This window comes from Syzygium oleosum, unplaced genomic scaffold (assembly GCF_021117445.2).
Source record: "Syzygium oleosum isolate NSW1041296 unplaced genomic scaffold, Sole_v2.1 Sole_v2.02, whole genome shotgun sequence".
Lineage (NCBI taxonomy): Eukaryota > Viridiplantae > Streptophyta > Magnoliopsida > Myrtales > Myrtaceae > Syzygium > Syzygium oleosum.
In genome coordinates, this window is record NW_026607486.1 from 17,227,598 (window position 1) to 17,245,248 (window position 17,651).

Here is a 17,651-nt window from a genome sequence, read left to right on the forward strand (position 1 = left end):
AAATTCGAAAAGCCTACCTAGAGATCTCACGAGTCATGGCTAACGAGGATGGAAGGTCAAAAAAAGAGTAAAAACCAGAACAGGGAAAGGGCACAGAAGGGAATTCACCCCCCAAATCGACTCTAGTCTAGTTGCATGTGGGTGAGTCAGCGAGAAACGAATTAACCCCACTGGGCCCCACCTCCTTTTTTTCAATTTTTTTTTTTTTATTCGCTGGCAGTCCCCGAGGAAATTTCCCGCCGAGAAAAAATCACAAAACGACGCCCTAACCAGAAAAAGAAAATCAGTTAAAACAGCCCCTTTTTTCTGGAAAAAGAGAAAAACCCTAGGCACGATACGTGCCTAGGATTTTCACTGTCATGAGTCACTGAGAGTCTACCGCAGTAACTAATCTCCACCGCCTCCTCCTCTATTTTTTTTTCGGCAGCAAAGGTTTTGGTCCCTAGCAACATTGGTCGGTCAAAAAAAAAGAAAAAAGAAAAAGAGTTGGAGCCGAATTGTCCCGCCGGGAATTTTCTATATAACACCGTCAATTCCTTACCACTTTCTCTACACTCGCCCTCCACTCGCTCATCTCGCTCGCTCGCTGCTATAGTTTTCAGGACTCTCTCGTCAGTGTCTCTCGAGGTAAACCCCCATTCTTGAATTCGAAAAAGCGGTGTGAAATTTCTCAAATGGGGCTGCGCCCGCATTTTCTTTGGACACTGAGATTAATGCTAAATGCACCGTTTTTTGTGCAGGAGCGGGGGGGAAGAGAAATGGCTCTTGCTGGGTTGCTCGTGGTGGGCCTTCTTGCGACGGTGGCGTCGTCCGTCGACGGCTACGGTGGAGGAGGAGGCGGCTGGGTCAATGCGCACGCCACCTTCTACGGAGGCAGCGACGCTTCCGGCACAATGGGTATGATCGGTTCCTGATTCTCGTCGTTTTTTGGCAAAGCTTTTCGTAGCGAATCTTAGGGAATGGAGGGTAGGATGAGATTGGGCTTGGGCTGTCGAAAATAGTTTCATGTTTGGTCCAATTCGTGTCGATGACCGTGGAATCCTGTTCTGCTAGGCGGGGCGTGCGGGTACGGCAACCTGTACAGCCAGGGATACGGGACGAACACGGCGGCGCTGAGCACGGCGCTGTTCAACAACGGGCTGAGCTGCGGGTCGTGCTTCGAGATCCGGTGCGTGAACGACCAGAAGTGGTGCCTGCCCGGCTCCATCGTCGTCACCGCCACCAACTTCTGCCCGCCAAACAACGCCCTCCCTAACAACGCCGGCGGGTGGTGCAACCCGCCCCAGCACCACTTCGACCTCTCCCAGCCCGTCTTCCAGCACATTGCCCAGTACCGCGCCGGAATCGTCCCCGTCGCGTACCGAAGGTACTTGAAATCCGCTTTTTTTTCCCAACTAATTCCGACTTATATTTCGAGATCAAAAGCTCATTTCGCACCGGAACTGCTCGCGTCTCCACAGGGTACCCTGCCGGAGGGGTGGAGGCATCAGGTTCACCATCAACGGCCACTCCTACTTCAACCTCGTCCTCGTCACCAACGTCGGCGGCGCCGGCGACGTCCACGCGGTGGCCGTGAAGGGGTCGAGGACCGGGTGGCAGCCCATGTCCCGGAACTGGGGCCAGAACTGGCAGAGCAACGCCAACCTCAACGGCCAGTCCCTCTCCTTCAAGGTCACCACCAGCGACGGCCGCAGCGTGGTCTCCAACAACGTCGCCCCCGCCGGGTGGTCCTTCGGGCAGACCTTCGCCGGAGCGCAGTTCCGCTGAGGGCCCACACCTTACCCCCAAACACCAAACCTTCAATCAATCGATATAGTCATATAGCTGCTGCGAGGGTATGACCGAGTGGGAAGGATTTAATTCGTACACTAGGTTATTATATAATTACTATGCTATATAGTATAGGCATTGTCGGTCCAAAATGAAGGAGGGGCTAGTTTTAAATGGCCCCTTTTTTCTAATTTGGGTCATTAGTGATGATTATTAGGTCTCATTGGTGAAAAGTCCAAAGTTGTGATTTTTCCTTAGGGTGTCAGAAAGGTCATTTCGTTGCTCCTGCAATTCTGTGGCAATTGAATGCAGAAGCTTTTGGCAGAGGTGGAGACTTACCACCCGCCGTTAGTAAAGCTGTAAATTTTCCTGTTTTCGGAGTACTAATCAATGAAGGAATGGACTCCTGTGTTACTATTTTTCTGTGCTGTAGCTTTCATTCGTCTAGTCCCACTTTGTTGACTAAACCCGCTTGCCATAAGATTAAGCATCTAATCCCGGATGGATTTCCCGGGTCCTTTGTCCAGCGAAAAGAAGAAATACACACGGTCGACGTCGCTCGAACTAGACTGATCTCGGCTTCACGAGCGACATTTTCGTCCCAAACAAGTGGGCCCCGTTAATTATCTGTCAGGACTAATATTGGAGTTTGATGGCCAAAATTCCCGATTCCGGAAATTTCGACGAAGCTGCGCATCCGTGTATCGTCCTTAAACCACCGACGGAGGCGAAACTGAGGCGGGGCTTTTCGGGGGGGGCGCGGCGAAATATGACTCCATTGTCGGGTCAAAATCGAGAGAACACGAGGAATTGTTTGCTTCGATTGGGCGGCAAAATCGGGTCTCGGAGCATTTATTGGGAGCACCGAACCCGAGGAGGAGGGTGGGGGGGTTTGGTTTGGTTTGGTTTGGGGTCACGAGGGCGACGGGTCAATGGGGTGGAGATCTCGAGCCGTGCGATCGCGAGGGGGGCGAGAATATCGCCGCCCCCGCTCGAAATCTCGCGGGAGCATCCGCGAGTTGTCGAAATCTCGTGCAAGTGGGGCCCGCTACCCCCCCCATGTGCTCCGCCGCGCATCGTGCTCCCGTGCTCCCTCCCTCTCTCTGTTTTTTGCTTCGTTTTTTTTCTTTTTCTCTCCCGCTTTTGAATTTTGAATTTTCTTTTCACACGACTTTTGGCTTTTGACCTACGTCTTGTCTCCGGTGCTTATTTACCGTAAGTTTGTGCTCTCATTTGGTTGTTTGTTTTTTTTTTTTTAAAGTGTTGAATTTTAAAGGGAAAAATGCCCAGAGGAAATAAAAAAAATATATATACGCACGCCTTGATTTTGGCTCTAAACACTGTGACGCGCCGCATTATCTTTTTTTATTTTTTTTCATTGGTTACTAAAAAGGGGTATCAACGAAACTACTGCTGATCGCCTGAGGAAAGAACTTTTAGTGTAAGCCACAAGTTTTGCTCGAGGTGATTGCTAGTGGGAACTTCGGGGCTGGCGGGTACACTTGAACTCAAGCTACTTCCTTTGCGAACCAACAAAGGTTTCCTAAGAGTAAGATAGACTGGAGGATTGCACCTGTAGAGCTACGTTGTAAATCACTCGTGCTAGATCAACCATCCCGATGGTTGTACTGGACATTGATTACCAACTTGCCATCAGGGTTTTATTTAAAATTATCATTTTCTTTTTAAGGATGCCCCCCCCTCCCCATTAAATTCTAAGTCCCCACCACCCACACAAAACTCCTAAAACCCTAATTCAACCACCACACTTGTTGCCTGCCTACCATGGTGATGATCTTCACGCCACTTGACCGTCTTACTCTTTGGTTCCCAACTCTTGGTGCCGGCTTTTGTGCGTGTGTGTGTGTATGCATGCGTCTATGGCAACCTCAGGCGATGTTGTGCCACAGCACTCTTTGACCTCTATTCGAGGTCATAGGTTGGTCCGGCCATTGACGAGCTCCGATCAAGGTTGCCCGTAGCAGTCTCGTGTCCTTGGATTGAGGTCACGCGAACCTCTTCATCGAGGTTATTCATGGCAGCTGGTGACCTCAACTTGACGTCGTCCATGGAGGGAGAGTGCAGATGAGGTCGTGTGATAAGGCCACTCATCCAGGTGCTTCGTAGCACTCTTCTCAAGTTGGTGTTAGCTGGGTTCACTCCCATGTGGAGGAAGCCCATTGAATTGCAAGCTCAAGACTTGAGCCCATATGTTTATTCATATGGAGAAATAGGATTTCTCATTATTATTATGTCGTGGCCACAAAAAGAACGTTTTTTAGAGATACGGTAACAAAAAAGAAAGAGAGAGCAGAAAATCTTGATTTGAGGATATATCTGATATTGATGTCGGAAGTCGATTCGTGGTCCGATTGAGCTGAAATTTTGTGAACGTGTTCGTGCCGCATTCTTCTCGAATCTGATCGGTTTGATTTTCAGTTGAAGCTCTCTACATCAAGTTTTCGTGGGTTGCACCAAAAGTGCGTTTTTTGTGAGATTTATCCTTTTATCTCTTGTGATTTTCATGTCTATTGCCAAGAATGATGTTTTTGATGTCTTTACTGCTATAGACCTCTAGGATTCACAAGAAAAGAACTTTGTTCACCCAATTTTGCTGATAGTGAAGATTTTTGGGTGGACTACGGTCCCGTGATTTTCGATCTCCTCACACCGAGGAGATTTTCCACGTAAAAAAATCATCTTGTATTTGCGTGCTTAGTATTTACATTCCTTGATTCAGTCGTTTCCTATTAGGTTTGCACAGGAGGGGAGATTATTTTTATTTCGCTGCGCCAATTCGATATTGTTCTCTAAATAGTTGATGGGGTTAACATGGTATATACAAACTCAAGATTTACCTACTTAAGGTTAGCTTATTGTTTTTAAGGAAAGTTCTCACTTTGACTGTATCCTCATTTCTTTCCATCACGAAAAGCTAAGATAAAACAAGATCTGCATCATCAATCTCAATGAATTCTCAATAAGTTTTGACCATAACTCATTTATTTCACACGAGTAATTAAAGCATGTGACGGTCGCGGAACAAGTATGGACCGAAAGTCCTCCCAAATTCAGCGTAACGTCATTTGATCATACCATACATCAATGTACTATGAATCTATCTTGAACTTGATTTTTTTTTCAAACATTTGTACCCCAATCACGGGTCCATTAGAAACGATAAACTCTTAAATCAAGGATATGCCCCACGTATCTAAACCGGCAGATTATCATTGATTGCGAAACACATATAAAAGCTTATTCTTTCTTTTTGGTCCTTTCGTACGGGTCCAATGTCACCGGCCCCGAAATCAATCTCACGGCCATTTAAATGCAAATGGATATATCCAATTGGCCCTCGGGTCTTGGGTCAAGCATTCTCGTGGATCCGAATAGTTGCTACGTGAAGGCCCAAAATCCTTTCCGAAACGCACGATGGGTACAAGCTTTCTCGTGGGTTGGGCCTAAAGGAAGGAAACTGATCATTCTCGTGGGCCGATCCCAATTGGCCCATCTAACGTCGGATCGAGGCTCGGAGCCCCACGTCACGGGGCCACATCATCGCATGCATTGGTCGACCCGACCCGGACAAAACAAGCAGGAAAAACCTCGAACAGGTCATCTTCATCATCATCTTCGTCCTCCTCGTCCTCCCTCCATCATCGCCACCACAGCGACCGCGGGGCGAACAGAGATGATAATCCAGCTCCAGCACCACCCCTGTTCCCTGCAGCCGACGCTCCACCTCCCCAAACCCCTCAGTACCCACCACCTCCACTTCCCACCACCCTCCGCCGCCGCCGCCGCCGCCGCCGCCGCTTCCACTTCCACTTCCACCTCGGACTCCGGCCTCCTCTTCCGGGAGAAGCTCCTCTACCTGCAGAGCCTCAACGTCGACCCCCGGAAGGCCCTCCGCCACAACCCGGACTTCCGCTCCTCCCCTCTCTCCGCCCTCCGCTCCGTCGAGTCCTGCCTCGCCTCCTTCGGCATCCCCCGCCCCGCCCTCGGCCGCGTCCTCGACATGTTCCCCCAGCTCCTCACCTCCGACCCGGACTCCGACCTCTACCCCGTCTTCGAATTCCTCCTCCACGAGGCCCTCATCCCCTTCCCCGACCTCCAGAAGTCCGTCCTCCGCTGCCCCCGCATCTTGGTCTGCAGCGTCGACGCCCAGCTCCGCCCCACCCTCTCCTTCCTCCGGAGCTTCGGCTTCGTGGGCCGCCGCGCCATCACCTGCCAGACCACCCTCCTGCTCGTCTCCAGCGTCGAGCGCACCCTCTTGCCCAAGATCGAGTTCTTGCGGAGCCTCGGGTTCGGGTACGGGGAGGTCTCGAGGATGGCGATCAGGTCGCCGGGGCTGCTCACCATGAGCGTCCAGAACAACATGAGGCCCAAGGCCGAGTATTTCTTGCGGGACATGCGGGGGAACTTGACCGAGCTGAAGCGCTTCCCGCAGTACTTTTCCTTCAGTCTGGAGCGGAAGATCCGGCCGCGGCATCAGATGCTGGAGGAGCACGGGCTTGAGTTGCCCTTGGCCGAGATGCTCAAGGTCAGCGACGGCGAATTCGCCGCGAGTCTGATCGAGATGCGGTTGCGGAGAGTCGATGCCCGGGGTGAGTCGGCTCCCCTCCCCTCCCTGTAGATGTGTCCACGGTATGATGAGAATTTGTCACTGGCAATAGATAGCCCAGTTCTGCAATGTTGCAGATTTTTTTTTTGCTCATATGGGAATTGTACAGCTGATACATAGATGATGAGTTCTATTCCGCGATTTCTGAAGCTTTCTGTGGCATTCTACAGAGTACAGAGCGTGAGAAAGCGTCGTTCTTAATTGATTGTTTAGAGCTAATTTACTCTTGCGAATAGCTGATGGTTCAATTTTACACATGAAATCGAGGTCAGCTGCTGTATAGATCCTCTATTGAGCAGAACGTTTTGATTTCTGTAACCTCGCTTGCGATCTTAGGCCTTCTCAAGGATCTTGGATGATTATGCATGTGATTGCTCGTGCAAATAGCTGCAACTACATTTGTAGTGTCGGATTGGAGTTGGTTGCGTATAGATCATTGGTCGAGATTAAAGTCAGTTGCACATGGATCATCAACTGTGCACATGAAGTTATTTGTTAGCAGCATATCCGATAGTGATAGCCAGTCTGCCAGTTCTACAACTATATAGCTTTTGCATTGTTCGCTTATACTGGAATTGCACGGTTGATATAGATGAAGCTCGATTCGATGTTTTCTGAAGTTTCTCGTGGCATACTACAGAGCGTGAACCACAGAGTTGAACAGGTGTCTTGCTTAATCAATCGTTTAGGAGCTAATTCACTCGTGCCGTGAAATTGAAATCGGCCACTTGTATAGATCCTTCTGGGGAGTAGTGTTGGAATTCATTCAAAATCACTCACTTCATTTGGCCTTCTTAAAGATCTCGGTCGATTACGCATGCGATCACTTGCACATATAGCTGCTAAGAACAATTTTAAGCGTGGCATTGAAGCTGGCTGTGGGCGAGTCATTTGTCGTGAGCAGTGCTGGACTTGGAAGTACATCAAACTCACTGATTAGTCCCCTTGGCCTTCTTAAGGATCTGGGTTGATTCTGCGCATGAAGTTGTTCGTCAGCAGTGTCATCTATGAAGTGACATTAATCCCGCTCGTGTGCTTGTCAGCATAAGATGTTTACTTTTCCGCCAAAACACTGATAACGTTAGATGTTGCCCTGGTATCACCATCTCTCATTTATGTAATGTTAAATTGCTAGTTATTCGTTAGCAAGTATCATCTATTTCTGATGGATATAATCAATTTGTGGGTTCTTCATCTGCAAAGACAACCGTGGCCAAACTATTTATCTAAAGATGTCGAGAGTTTTTCATCTTTACTCACATTGCGACTTCTTGTACTGTCAATTTAGTTACTGAGCAGTGATCCCGCGTCTTTGATGCACGGGCACATCCTATTTGTTGCATACTTAGCTAAGTGTCGTTGCACTAATCTTTTCATTTGTGTGTACTGAATATGGTTGAACTGAAGGTCTAGCTATAAACAATACACGTATGGCTTGCATAAGACTCTCTCTATCGTTGTTGGTGAAGGATGTCGTTATTTCTTCTTGCGAAGTGGGGTTTATAGCATAACATCAAAAGACTGCTCACATTATCTGCTAAGTTTATGTACCCTCGGACAACCTAAAATCCACTTGCACCATACATCTCCTGCCAGGGGTTGCGCCTTGACACGATCGATTGAACTGCTCGTGCAGAGATTTGCTCGCGCTCTTCGTTTTTTCCGCATATATCTGTCATTTTTACTAACTTAAATCCTCTAATGTTCTGCTGGCAATTAAAGCTCTCAAACTCTCATTCCAACTTATTTAGTCTCGTGGAAGCCCCATCGCTGCAACTCAAGTACTCTGCTAAAACCGTGGAAGTCGCCATTTTAGATCATCTGTACATGAGACCATTTATATTTTCTTCTTTGGCCTGCTCTCTCTGAGTCAGCTATGAACTGCTATGATACAAATTCAGAATCGTTTTACTGCCGCTTCACACGCATTGCAAAAACCAACCGTGGCCGTATGAACTGTATAGCATGATTGAATTGGATAATGGCCTTGGATCCCAAAGGTCGAAATGCCAATGCAATCCTAAAAAAGGAAGACAAAAAAAACAAGGGTTTAGGGCGAACTTTTTGCTAGAGGCAGGATTTCCACAATATCAACGGAGTCGATTCTTAATTTCCCTCGGGGAATTGCAGTAAGGCCTCGGGAGCGAAAACTTAGATGTCGTCAATTTCACATTGACCGATCGGCTTTCTTACGGACCGTTAAACACACTGAAAAAAAAATGAAAAGAGAGAATGTTTTTTCAACGTCATTTTAGGAATTGTTGCCCTAAACAGGAAGGGGCGTGTGTGATCCACTGCGTCTAGGATGCGATCCATGTGAATTCCCAACCAATGCAAAATGAAGGTACAATTTAAGAGGGTCGTATTACCTATAGTCTACTTCGTACTTGGAGCTTCGGAGCTCGAGATGACATTGCATTGAAAATACGAGTCTGTAAGCTTCTTTGATGTTATATATATATATATATATATATATATATATATATATATATATATTACTTTCTCATTACTGATCGGAGAGAAAAGAGAAGTGAAAACAGGGGATGAGCTACGTTGCTCGGCGAGCCCATGTCCCAACAACGCTGCACGGCAGTGCCATTTCGTGATAACGCCAAAGCACGTCGCATCAAAGCTCGTACGAATCCCTCTCTGACAAGACGTTGGTGGACAAAGTGTATCAATACATATTTGCGAAATCGCTTCGTTAATCCTACTCAGTGGGACAGTAGAGAGAGAGAGAGAGAGAGAGAGAGAGAGAGAAAGGAGGGAGAGAGGCCTGCGCTGCATAGCTTTGAAAGCCCACATCAGGGTCTACGCACGTGGACACACTCAGGCACATCTCCCCTCTCTCTCTCTCTCTCTCTCTCCAGTGCCTCCATCTTCATCCGTCCTAACCCTGTTCTCTGCATCGACTGGTTAACATCGTGCAAATCCCGGGGAAGAGTGGAATGCTTAGCCTTCATCTCGACCCATTTAGCAGCGCGCTTTGTTGTGTCTAGTCCGCGATGTTGTATCAGTGAGCTGTTGCGGATGCAGAGTTGGCTTCTGATGATGATGATCAGATTTTAACTTTCCCCCAAACCCCAAACACGAGCCCCCTGTTTTTTCATTCTGATTATCTCCCAGATCTGTTGTATCCATAAATGGTATCGTGACCCTTTCCTATTCCCTTGCCCACTGTTGCCCAAATGTCAGTGGCACCACCCACTTTGTGTGCATATTTTGTTTCACTGCTGTACGATCTCTCTGCTCCTGCGAGCTGGCTGTGTAGAGCCTATCTAAGATTGCTGACTTCAGACGGTGTTATACAGGTTGTAGGCTCTTGCAGTCTGCCCAAGCTTTTACTTCATACTTCAAAGTTCAGAACCACCACCCCTTTCCTTTGGCTAACAAGAAAATAGAAAAGAACACATTTATACCCCACAAAAAAACATCAACCATAAATTGACTAAATTACCTTAAACAACGGTAGACCCCACCCTCGACTCTCTCTTGCTCCCTCTTTAGGTGAAAACTTTCAAATTTTATGTGTGAGTTGCGTTACAAAAAATTCTCGAATTAAAGTGAGATCAATTGAATATATTGACGGATTTGGATTTGGCGATGTTCCCAATTGCCGTGCTGCCCAGCAAAGACTTACGCCCACCTTGTTAGCAAAAAGAATCTTGTTGTGCAAGTTTTCAGAGTCGTTTGGATGGGGGACCACGAACTCAAAGAATAGGGAGCGAGACTGTAAAGTTTATCCATCCGTCGGTGAATTGCTTGTTGAGTGTCGTTTCGCAAGTTCATTTCATTTTCAATAACCCGCTCTTCTCGTCTCGTTTTAATCAATCCTCCTTTTTCTTTTATTTCAAATACAGATGCAGAATTTTCAAGCTGCAAGATTTCGAAGGAAATAAAGCCAACCAACAGGTCGATGCTTCATTGATTACTACAGGAGTTCATGAACAAGGCGGTCAGCAATATTTTTCACGAATTTACTTGGCCAAGGACACACAGTGACCACCCTGACTTGAGTTGAGGAACGTACAGAGTGTTCAATAGCGCATTTATGCTTTTTCGAGAGAATAGTCGTTCTGTCTTTCAACGAGTTCAAAGAGCTTGTGGGTCTCCGAATGAGTGTTTTCCTTTTACTTGCATCCATAAAAGAACAGTGAACTATCTTAACGATGAATGGATGGTTCGTACTCGCACAAACGCACTTCACAAAGTTAGAAGCAGAGAATACTCGACTGTTTACAGCATGTGTGTTTGCGTGTGTCCCATCAAGGTTTAAATGCTTGTTCAACTACCAAAGTGAGAACAAGTACTCTCTCGCTCTCACCCCCTCTTCCCTCTCCCTCTCTCTCTCTCTCTGTTCTACTCTATACATGCATGCAAGAGGCTCAGTGACTGTGACTCTGCGTGTGCAATATCGCAGTTTTTGAGCTTTGTACAGGTATAGCTTTGAAGTTCCAGAAATGGAGGGGCTGACTTAACGATCAGAACAGTATTGAAAACGAGATTCAAAACCACATAAGTGTAAGATGATGCCTGGAAGGCCCACGTTTTTTTAGATTAATCCACTTAGTGAGGAGAGACAAGGACAGTCATCATTTCATGCTGGGTTTATATCCCCCGCTTAGACTCAAATGAATGGCCCTGGCCTAGCTTTTTCAATCACGCTCATGTTATTACTAGTTGTTGTCCTGTGTTTGTCGAAGGCTACAGAGGTTTGTTGCCCTACAACTACTAAGGGTATGCAGTAAATTAACTAACGTACAAACTATGTTTCCTGTTGCTTCTATATTCCAAGGGGACAACCCCCAACAGAATCTTATATAGGATAACCCAGCATTTTATTTCGAGGGTCCATCTCTCTTCCCCTACCCTGTGAATGCGATTCTTTTCTTCCTTTCATCTAATCCAATTTACCTTCGTTGGTGTTTTGCCCCGTCGTTCCTCTTCTTGGAGGGCTTGATCAATTTGTGTGTCTTAGTTTCTTAGAGTAATGCTGAACTTTCTTGCTCTGTGAAGTGGTCCTAGGGATGACCACATTCACCATTCTGTACAACGCAAAAATGATTTCATCTGATTCATCTTCGACAAACCACAATTATACGTTTATTATGTATCAAATATCTGATAGTCCAGGTGCGGCCTCACCAACCTATTCCTATGCTCACATCGAGGGTAATGTTGCTGAGCCAGAAAGGTTTCAACATTCGGCCTGCATTTGATCCTTAATTGATCTAAGAGTTGTTCCCGAGCATCCTCAAAAAAAGGCATGACTGAATCGAAATCAACCCTTCCTCATATAAAACATCTTGAACCATTGCAAACTGGCAAGCAATTTATCAAATATAACAAAATTTAAGGTACTAATAACAATACAAAATGGCTCAAACGAACAGTACTCGTAATGCAACAACGTGATACAGCTCGCCGGTGCAAGAAGATGGTTTTGTCGAAACACGAATTGGTTGATCCGAACACTTCAAGTGAGCATGTTGGGGGTGGGCATGCAAGATCACGAAAAAGCACGAACTCCATCACCCCCATGGGACACCAAAGGAGGGTCATTGATTCTAATACGAGAATAGTCCTGTCGGCCTCTTGGTTTGGAGAATCAACAACATTTCCAGCTCAAGTTTCACATCATGTGACAATGCATGTATGCCTCTAACTAACTAAATGTCCGTACGTGGTCCTTCTCGAGCCCCAGCCCCACTTGGCTTGTAATGCGGAAATGGCTACGACCATCTGTCTTCATTTACGAACAGTTTTTGAGCGTGACAGCATCTCATCTCTAGAGCGCTACAGCTCTATAAGTCTCTACAGGAGATGAGCTACATTTGTTCCTTTGTGTAGGAAGAGGAAAAGAAAAAGAGAGGGTCCAGAGGATGGGTATGGATGGTAATCCGTAATTTGTGAAGATGAAAAAATTTCTCTTTGCTCAACTGGTATGGAAGAGAAGCAACTGAAGGTGATTCAAAGCGACATCGATATTAGGTTATTATAAGTGATGCATGGTTGGTTTTGTGATCTCACTATCGTATGATCCGTCATCTGCACAGCTTTTCCCCATTCTCTCTCTTTCTCTCTCACGCGAAGCATTTAAGCATAGAAAATGAAGAGGTCATTGTCACTTTGGTGGGGTTTTCTTCTGAATGGCTGGGGCTTTCCTTGAGATAGAACTCACAATAACATGAACATAAGTTTCAGGAAAATTTGAAAAGAGGGAGAGTGAAATGCCCTTACATAATGTTACACCGGAGAGTAACAAAAGTACAAACCTGCAAGTAGGGTTTGGGGATTCATTGATGTGTTACTCAAACTTACGATATATCTAAGTTTTATCAAGTATACGTAAAACACTTTAAAGAGATATAAGTTAATTATGGTTGGGGGCCTAGCTAACCAGTTAGATAACGTGTGTATAACCCATTTCTTTTCATGTCAACACGCGATTGATGTCTTTGTGAGTTAATCATTTCTAAGAAAATCACCTTCGTTTTCATGAGTTCCAAAGCATCGGAACTATAACGTACCGTAAACCATAGAAACCTACCCACATGTCGTTTTCCCTATGGTCCACGAAAATTTTTCAGATTTGTCATTCTTAATGAGACCTAGTTCTGCATGAGAATGCCCTAGTCCTAGCCTCCCAATGCAGAAGCCATAGTCCCTGTTGCCTAGATGGAGCTATCCATCCCATCACAGGTACGAAAATAGCAAAGGTTTCTTTACGAACCGAAAATTTTCTTTTAGCTCAAAGTTTCGAACATGTGAAAATCGCAGTAACTTCTGTCCAAAAACTAGGGGCTGTACGAAGAAAAAGAAATGAATAGCAACCGCATTTCACCCCCCACCACTTTAATAAAAGTCCTCAAACATTCAATTTTTAACCTAAGAAAGGTGGAGTGTCCCCCCACTGTATGAGTCTAACAAACCCTCTGTCCTTTTCTCTGGGCGTTGAGGATGACCAGAGGCCTCTTCTTCATTATTGTACTGGCCCTCCAAGTTTCAGTGCTTGGAAGAGAGCGCTCCCCCATTGATTGCTAACCAAAGCCCCATCAGGGTTTTGATCTTTTGGCACTTCCGCAATTGAAGAAGTCACTTTCTGTAGTTTTCTCAGTTTACTATACCACCGGGAAAGTGTGGGGTGGCAAGAACAAGAAGGTGACCCATTTTCTCCTGCGCTAGAGTTCGAGGAAATACTATGCAGACTCGTGACATACATCATGTCACAGATAGAGTCCCACTATGGGCTTATTTGGCAACTTGCTAAATAGTGATTGATTCTATTCTTTTGTTTCCATAATCAGTTTGGAAACAGAAATCCGTTTGTTAAATTTTTTGTGCCCGAACACAATTTTGCAAAAAATTATGTCCAGAATCAGTTTTGGAATAGAATCAAGAATAAAAAAAAAGAAACTTCTTAATTTTGGAACAATTTTTTCAGAACTGATTCTTCTTGATTTTTTTCTTCTTTTTTTTTTGTTGTTGTTGTTCTTCGGCCCTGTCACCCGCCGGCGAGGGTTCCCCTCGCCGCCTGGGGGAGGGCGGCTTGCGGCCTTGCCCAGCCAAGGCGAGACCGACCTTGCTGTCGCCAACCAGGTCCATCGCCTAGGTGGCGACGGCGAGGCCAGCCTCGCCTTGGCTGGGTGAGGCTCGACCTCGCCGTCGCTAGGGTTGGCGACGGCGAGGTCGGCCTCTCCAGATCTGGGCGAGGTTGAGCCTCGCTCAGCCAAGGCGAGGGCGGCGGTGAGGGCCACGACGCCCTCGCCGGCCCTGACCTGTGGCCGATCTCCGGTGCCGGCGGCCGGCCATGGCCAAGAAAGGAAGGGGAAAGAAAGAAAAAAAAAAGAAAAAAAAGAGAAAAAAAGAAATAAATATTAAAAAATTCAAAATATTATTAATAAAAAGAAATTTTGTGTAGTTACCAAACGCATTTCTATTCTGAGAACAAAAATTTTTGGCAATTACCAAACGCCTTCAAATGCTTAAAAATTGTTTCCGGACACAGAATCAAAAAGAATCATTTCTGCCTAGAATCAGATTCTGGGCACAAAATGGTTGCCATGCGCAGCCTATATTTGCTAAGAAATCCAAGTCGAAAATTGAAATCATGACATTTACATGTAGTCCATATGAGATACTTTAATAATCTCTCTCATACGTGGAGAAAGCATGCGTAGAGATAGAATTCGTCAATATCACGTAAAAATTGGTCAAATCCAAAAGCATAAATTATCAGGCGAAGGTCTTCATATGTACGTTAGACGGTCATAAACTTCATATTTAATCAACATTTTTGCTAAGCTGTGGACTATATTTATTGATATAATGGTTGTATGGTTCAGTCACGATATCCCACAGTTAATCACTATTGGATCTTTCATCCAGTCGCATCGCAATAATTATTTTATTGTAATAATAATAATTTGACAGTTAGAATGTAATTTGTTTCATGAGTTCTTTGATAATTGTATTTCTGCACTCTTGCACTTGAATTATAAAGAAATAGCATTTTTATAGCGAGAGAAAAATCTAATACTTATATCAAAACTTGAACCTTTTTGTGGGTTTGACGCGTGTTATTGTTTTTTAAAGTGTAATTAATCAAATTTATTAGAACAAGTATAGTCAACAACTTTGTGAGGACTATATACACATCATGTGGTGGACAAAAGAAGACCTACCCTCAAAGGTCTAAGATAGGGGGTATCCTAAGTTTCTATGAATAGTAGCATCTGCTTTACTTACAAAAGAAATCTGGTTAAAAGTGACCCATGAATGGAGAGAGAGAGAGAGAGAGAGAGAGAGAGAGAGAGAGATGGCTAGGGCTCCACACGTGTGCAGAGGGTTTGCTTGCAGAGCACACGTGGTTGAGGTGGAGGTACATTCCTTCAGAGAATAAAACCAAAGGCAAAATATATGTATCCAGCTTTCTGATTGGGGGGACGTGTGCGTATACTGGTGATGTGGATCGTGCCCGATGATGAGAGCAACTTATCACCGTTTCCCTTTATTTTTTAATGAAGGAGCTGTTGCATTTCCAGCTCGTCTTTTTTCCCTTCCAGTTTGTTGCGTTTGAAACTTCACGGGATTCTGATACGATTCAAGGAGATTAGGTGGTCAGCGAACATGTTTAAGCCCGGACGATGCATGAGATGACGACGTCAAGTGCTGAACATGCAAAGCGAAGATCAGCCCTGTCTTAACTCGAACAGAAAGACAGGAACTCTCGAAACAAATGCAGGTCTGTGAATGAATTGAATGAATCCCTCTAAGCTAAAGATGATCTTCTTGCGCGTTCCCAAGGAGGATATCTTTCTGATAGTCGCTACTGTGACTCCAGGGATCAAAGAAAGCCTCTCGAATTCCATTCCAACAAGCAAAACCATTAAAAATCAGGTACGGAGATAAAGGGAAAAATATCAATTATAAAGAAAGATTTGTGTAGGGTAGGGTTGGGGTTTGGATGGGCAAGCATAGCTAGTTTTTTTTTTTTTTCAAGCATAGCTAGTTGGAAACTCCATGAAGTGGGCAAGTAACAACAAAAATGGAGATAGGCAACATCTTGCAAGCTTTTACCTTTTCATGGCCTTTCTCTTTTCTTGCTTTTGTCATGGTGGGTCATTCAGTTTGGCTTTGTTTCCCATTTATAGTTCCTCTCTGGGCCTCTCCAATGGTCGGTCACTCATTGACCCTAGTTCCATTTTGAAGACGTGTATGGTTGGTTTAGAAGAAAACATAAAAGTACCATTTGGATCTTAAAAGAAACAATAGAAAAGTTTCACTAGAGTTTTAATGGATTTGCTCACGTTTTCTTTTTTGAAGAATAATAAGAAGTTTTACAGGAGTTTGGATGAAGTTGCTTACATTTTAAATGAAAACATGACTTAAAGAATGAATTTTTAAGATATTACAACAGATATTGGTTGGTGCGTTTTAGCTAAACCTAAAGAATTGCATCTAGCGTTTGAAGCGAAATTGTGGGGCACTTGGGATGACATGAAGCTGGGCTAAGATAAGGAAAATCGAGATAGAAATAGATACCGCACAGATACCACACGTTATTACTTTAATCGAACGCTCTCCTCTGGACACACTCATCTGCCTGCATGCAGTGCTTATTGACGATTGCATGCCGCTAACAAAAACTTCAGGGGAGAAGTTACTTATGCACTCCTTCCATAAGGAGAACCGGTGGGTTGATGCCTTGACAAATCATGCCTCGTCTCGTACGGATAACTTCCACTCATTGGAAAATTTTCCCGGTTCATTGTTATTTTTATTTTTTTTTCCGTATTTTCCCCCTTATGTTGTTGGTGCATGAACTTTTAAGCTTCAAATAGTGCATTTCCCTTTGATGGGATATAGTGAGGGCTTTGACTACGAGGAGGAGATCCATAAATAATACAATAATTCAAAGAGGGACGAGATTAATCTCAGTTCCATTAATAATAAGAAACAAGAAATAGATTAATGGTTGGTTTATGAAAAATTACAATTAAATCAACTGTAAATGAGGTCGTATGCAAAAGCACACGTAGGATAAATCCATTTCTTAATAGGCCTTGAGCATCATCATTCAAGACATAAACGCGAGTCAAGGGAAGTCAAAGCTTCAAAGCTTCGTCAAAGCGATGCTTCCAAAAACCCTACAGAAACGCCACATATCGTGGGAATTGACCAAAGGGGCTGAAACGATTCTGGACACTGAGAAATATGCTAAAAATTCGTCCTTTAACTGTTTGGTGTAACACTGGGGAGGGTGCAAAATACGAAGCCACCTTTCCGCGCAGTGCTTTTACTCGGATTGGTCGCGGCACAGTGTGAGTTTGCTCACTGCTCACGAGCCATTTTCACCATTTACTGCGGGGTTTCATCGAGCTCTTTTGAGTGGACAACCGCATCCATTGGTGCGTGTTTTGGTTCTAGAAAATCAAATCTCACTGTTGATTCATCCAAACTTCAGAACGAGAGCTTGCGCGTGCGTACTAATTTTGATAGACGACCGATTTTTGTTCATTCATGGATGCCAATGACCGTATTCATGTAATTCGTGCTGCTATTAATGTAGGTCGTAAGGCTAATGAAGCGAAGGGGGATGTCCATGATATGAACAGAAAGATCTGTCTTCCATGGATGGACTTTGCTTCGGTCATGCATCATCACCCACCAAAAAACCCGAAAAAAGAATTTAGGATCAAGCACAGCTCACAAGGACCAAATCTTGTAGAATCGAGAACAATTAAAACAGAAG

At 44.9% G+C, this 17,651-nt stretch overlaps 2 protein-coding genes and 1 long non-coding RNA gene across 5 annotated transcripts; all 3 read left to right on the plus strand.

The window, feature by feature from the left end:
* The first annotated feature begins 611 nt into the window (after positions 1-611).
* LOC115688818 (expansin-A1) lies at positions 612-2,126 on the plus strand. The gene is made up of 4 exons (XM_030614772.2): positions 612-627; positions 741-897; positions 1,054-1,366; positions 1,461-2,126. The coding sequence occupies exons 2-4, from the start codon at positions 759-761 to the stop codon at positions 1,765-1,767; spliced, it is 759 nt and encodes a 252-aa protein (XP_030470632.1). The 5' UTR covers positions 612-627; positions 741-758; the 3' UTR covers positions 1,768-2,126.
* Positions 2,127-5,406: 3,280 nt separating this feature from the next.
* Positions 5,407-7,666, plus strand: LOC115688732 (transcription termination factor MTEF1, chloroplastic). 2 transcript variants are annotated; one of them, XM_056308390.1, is made up of 2 exons: positions 5,407-6,380; positions 7,198-7,666. In XM_056308390.1, the coding sequence occupies exons 1-2, from the start codon at positions 5,465-5,467 to the stop codon at positions 7,335-7,337; spliced, it is 1,056 nt and encodes a 351-aa protein (XP_056164365.1). In that variant the 5' UTR covers positions 5,407-5,464; the 3' UTR covers positions 7,338-7,666. The 2 variants fall into 2 exon arrangements, with proteins under 2 accessions (XP_056164365.1, XP_030470533.1); XM_030614673.2 differs by lacking the exon at positions 7,198-7,666 and adding an exon at positions 7,038-7,072.
* A 1,488-nt stretch (positions 7,667-9,154) lies between these two features.
* LOC130137451 (uncharacterized) lies at positions 9,155-10,488 on the plus strand. Of its 2 annotated transcripts, XR_008815884.1 has the most exons (3): positions 9,155-9,904; positions 10,082-10,161; positions 10,258-10,488. It is a non-coding gene; the product is annotated as an uncharacterized LOC130137451 (long non-coding RNA). The 2 variants fall into 2 exon arrangements; XR_008815883.1 differs by lacking the exon at positions 9,155-9,904 and having other exon boundaries at positions 10,066-10,161.
* The last annotated feature ends 7,163 nt before the right edge of the window (positions 10,489-17,651 follow it).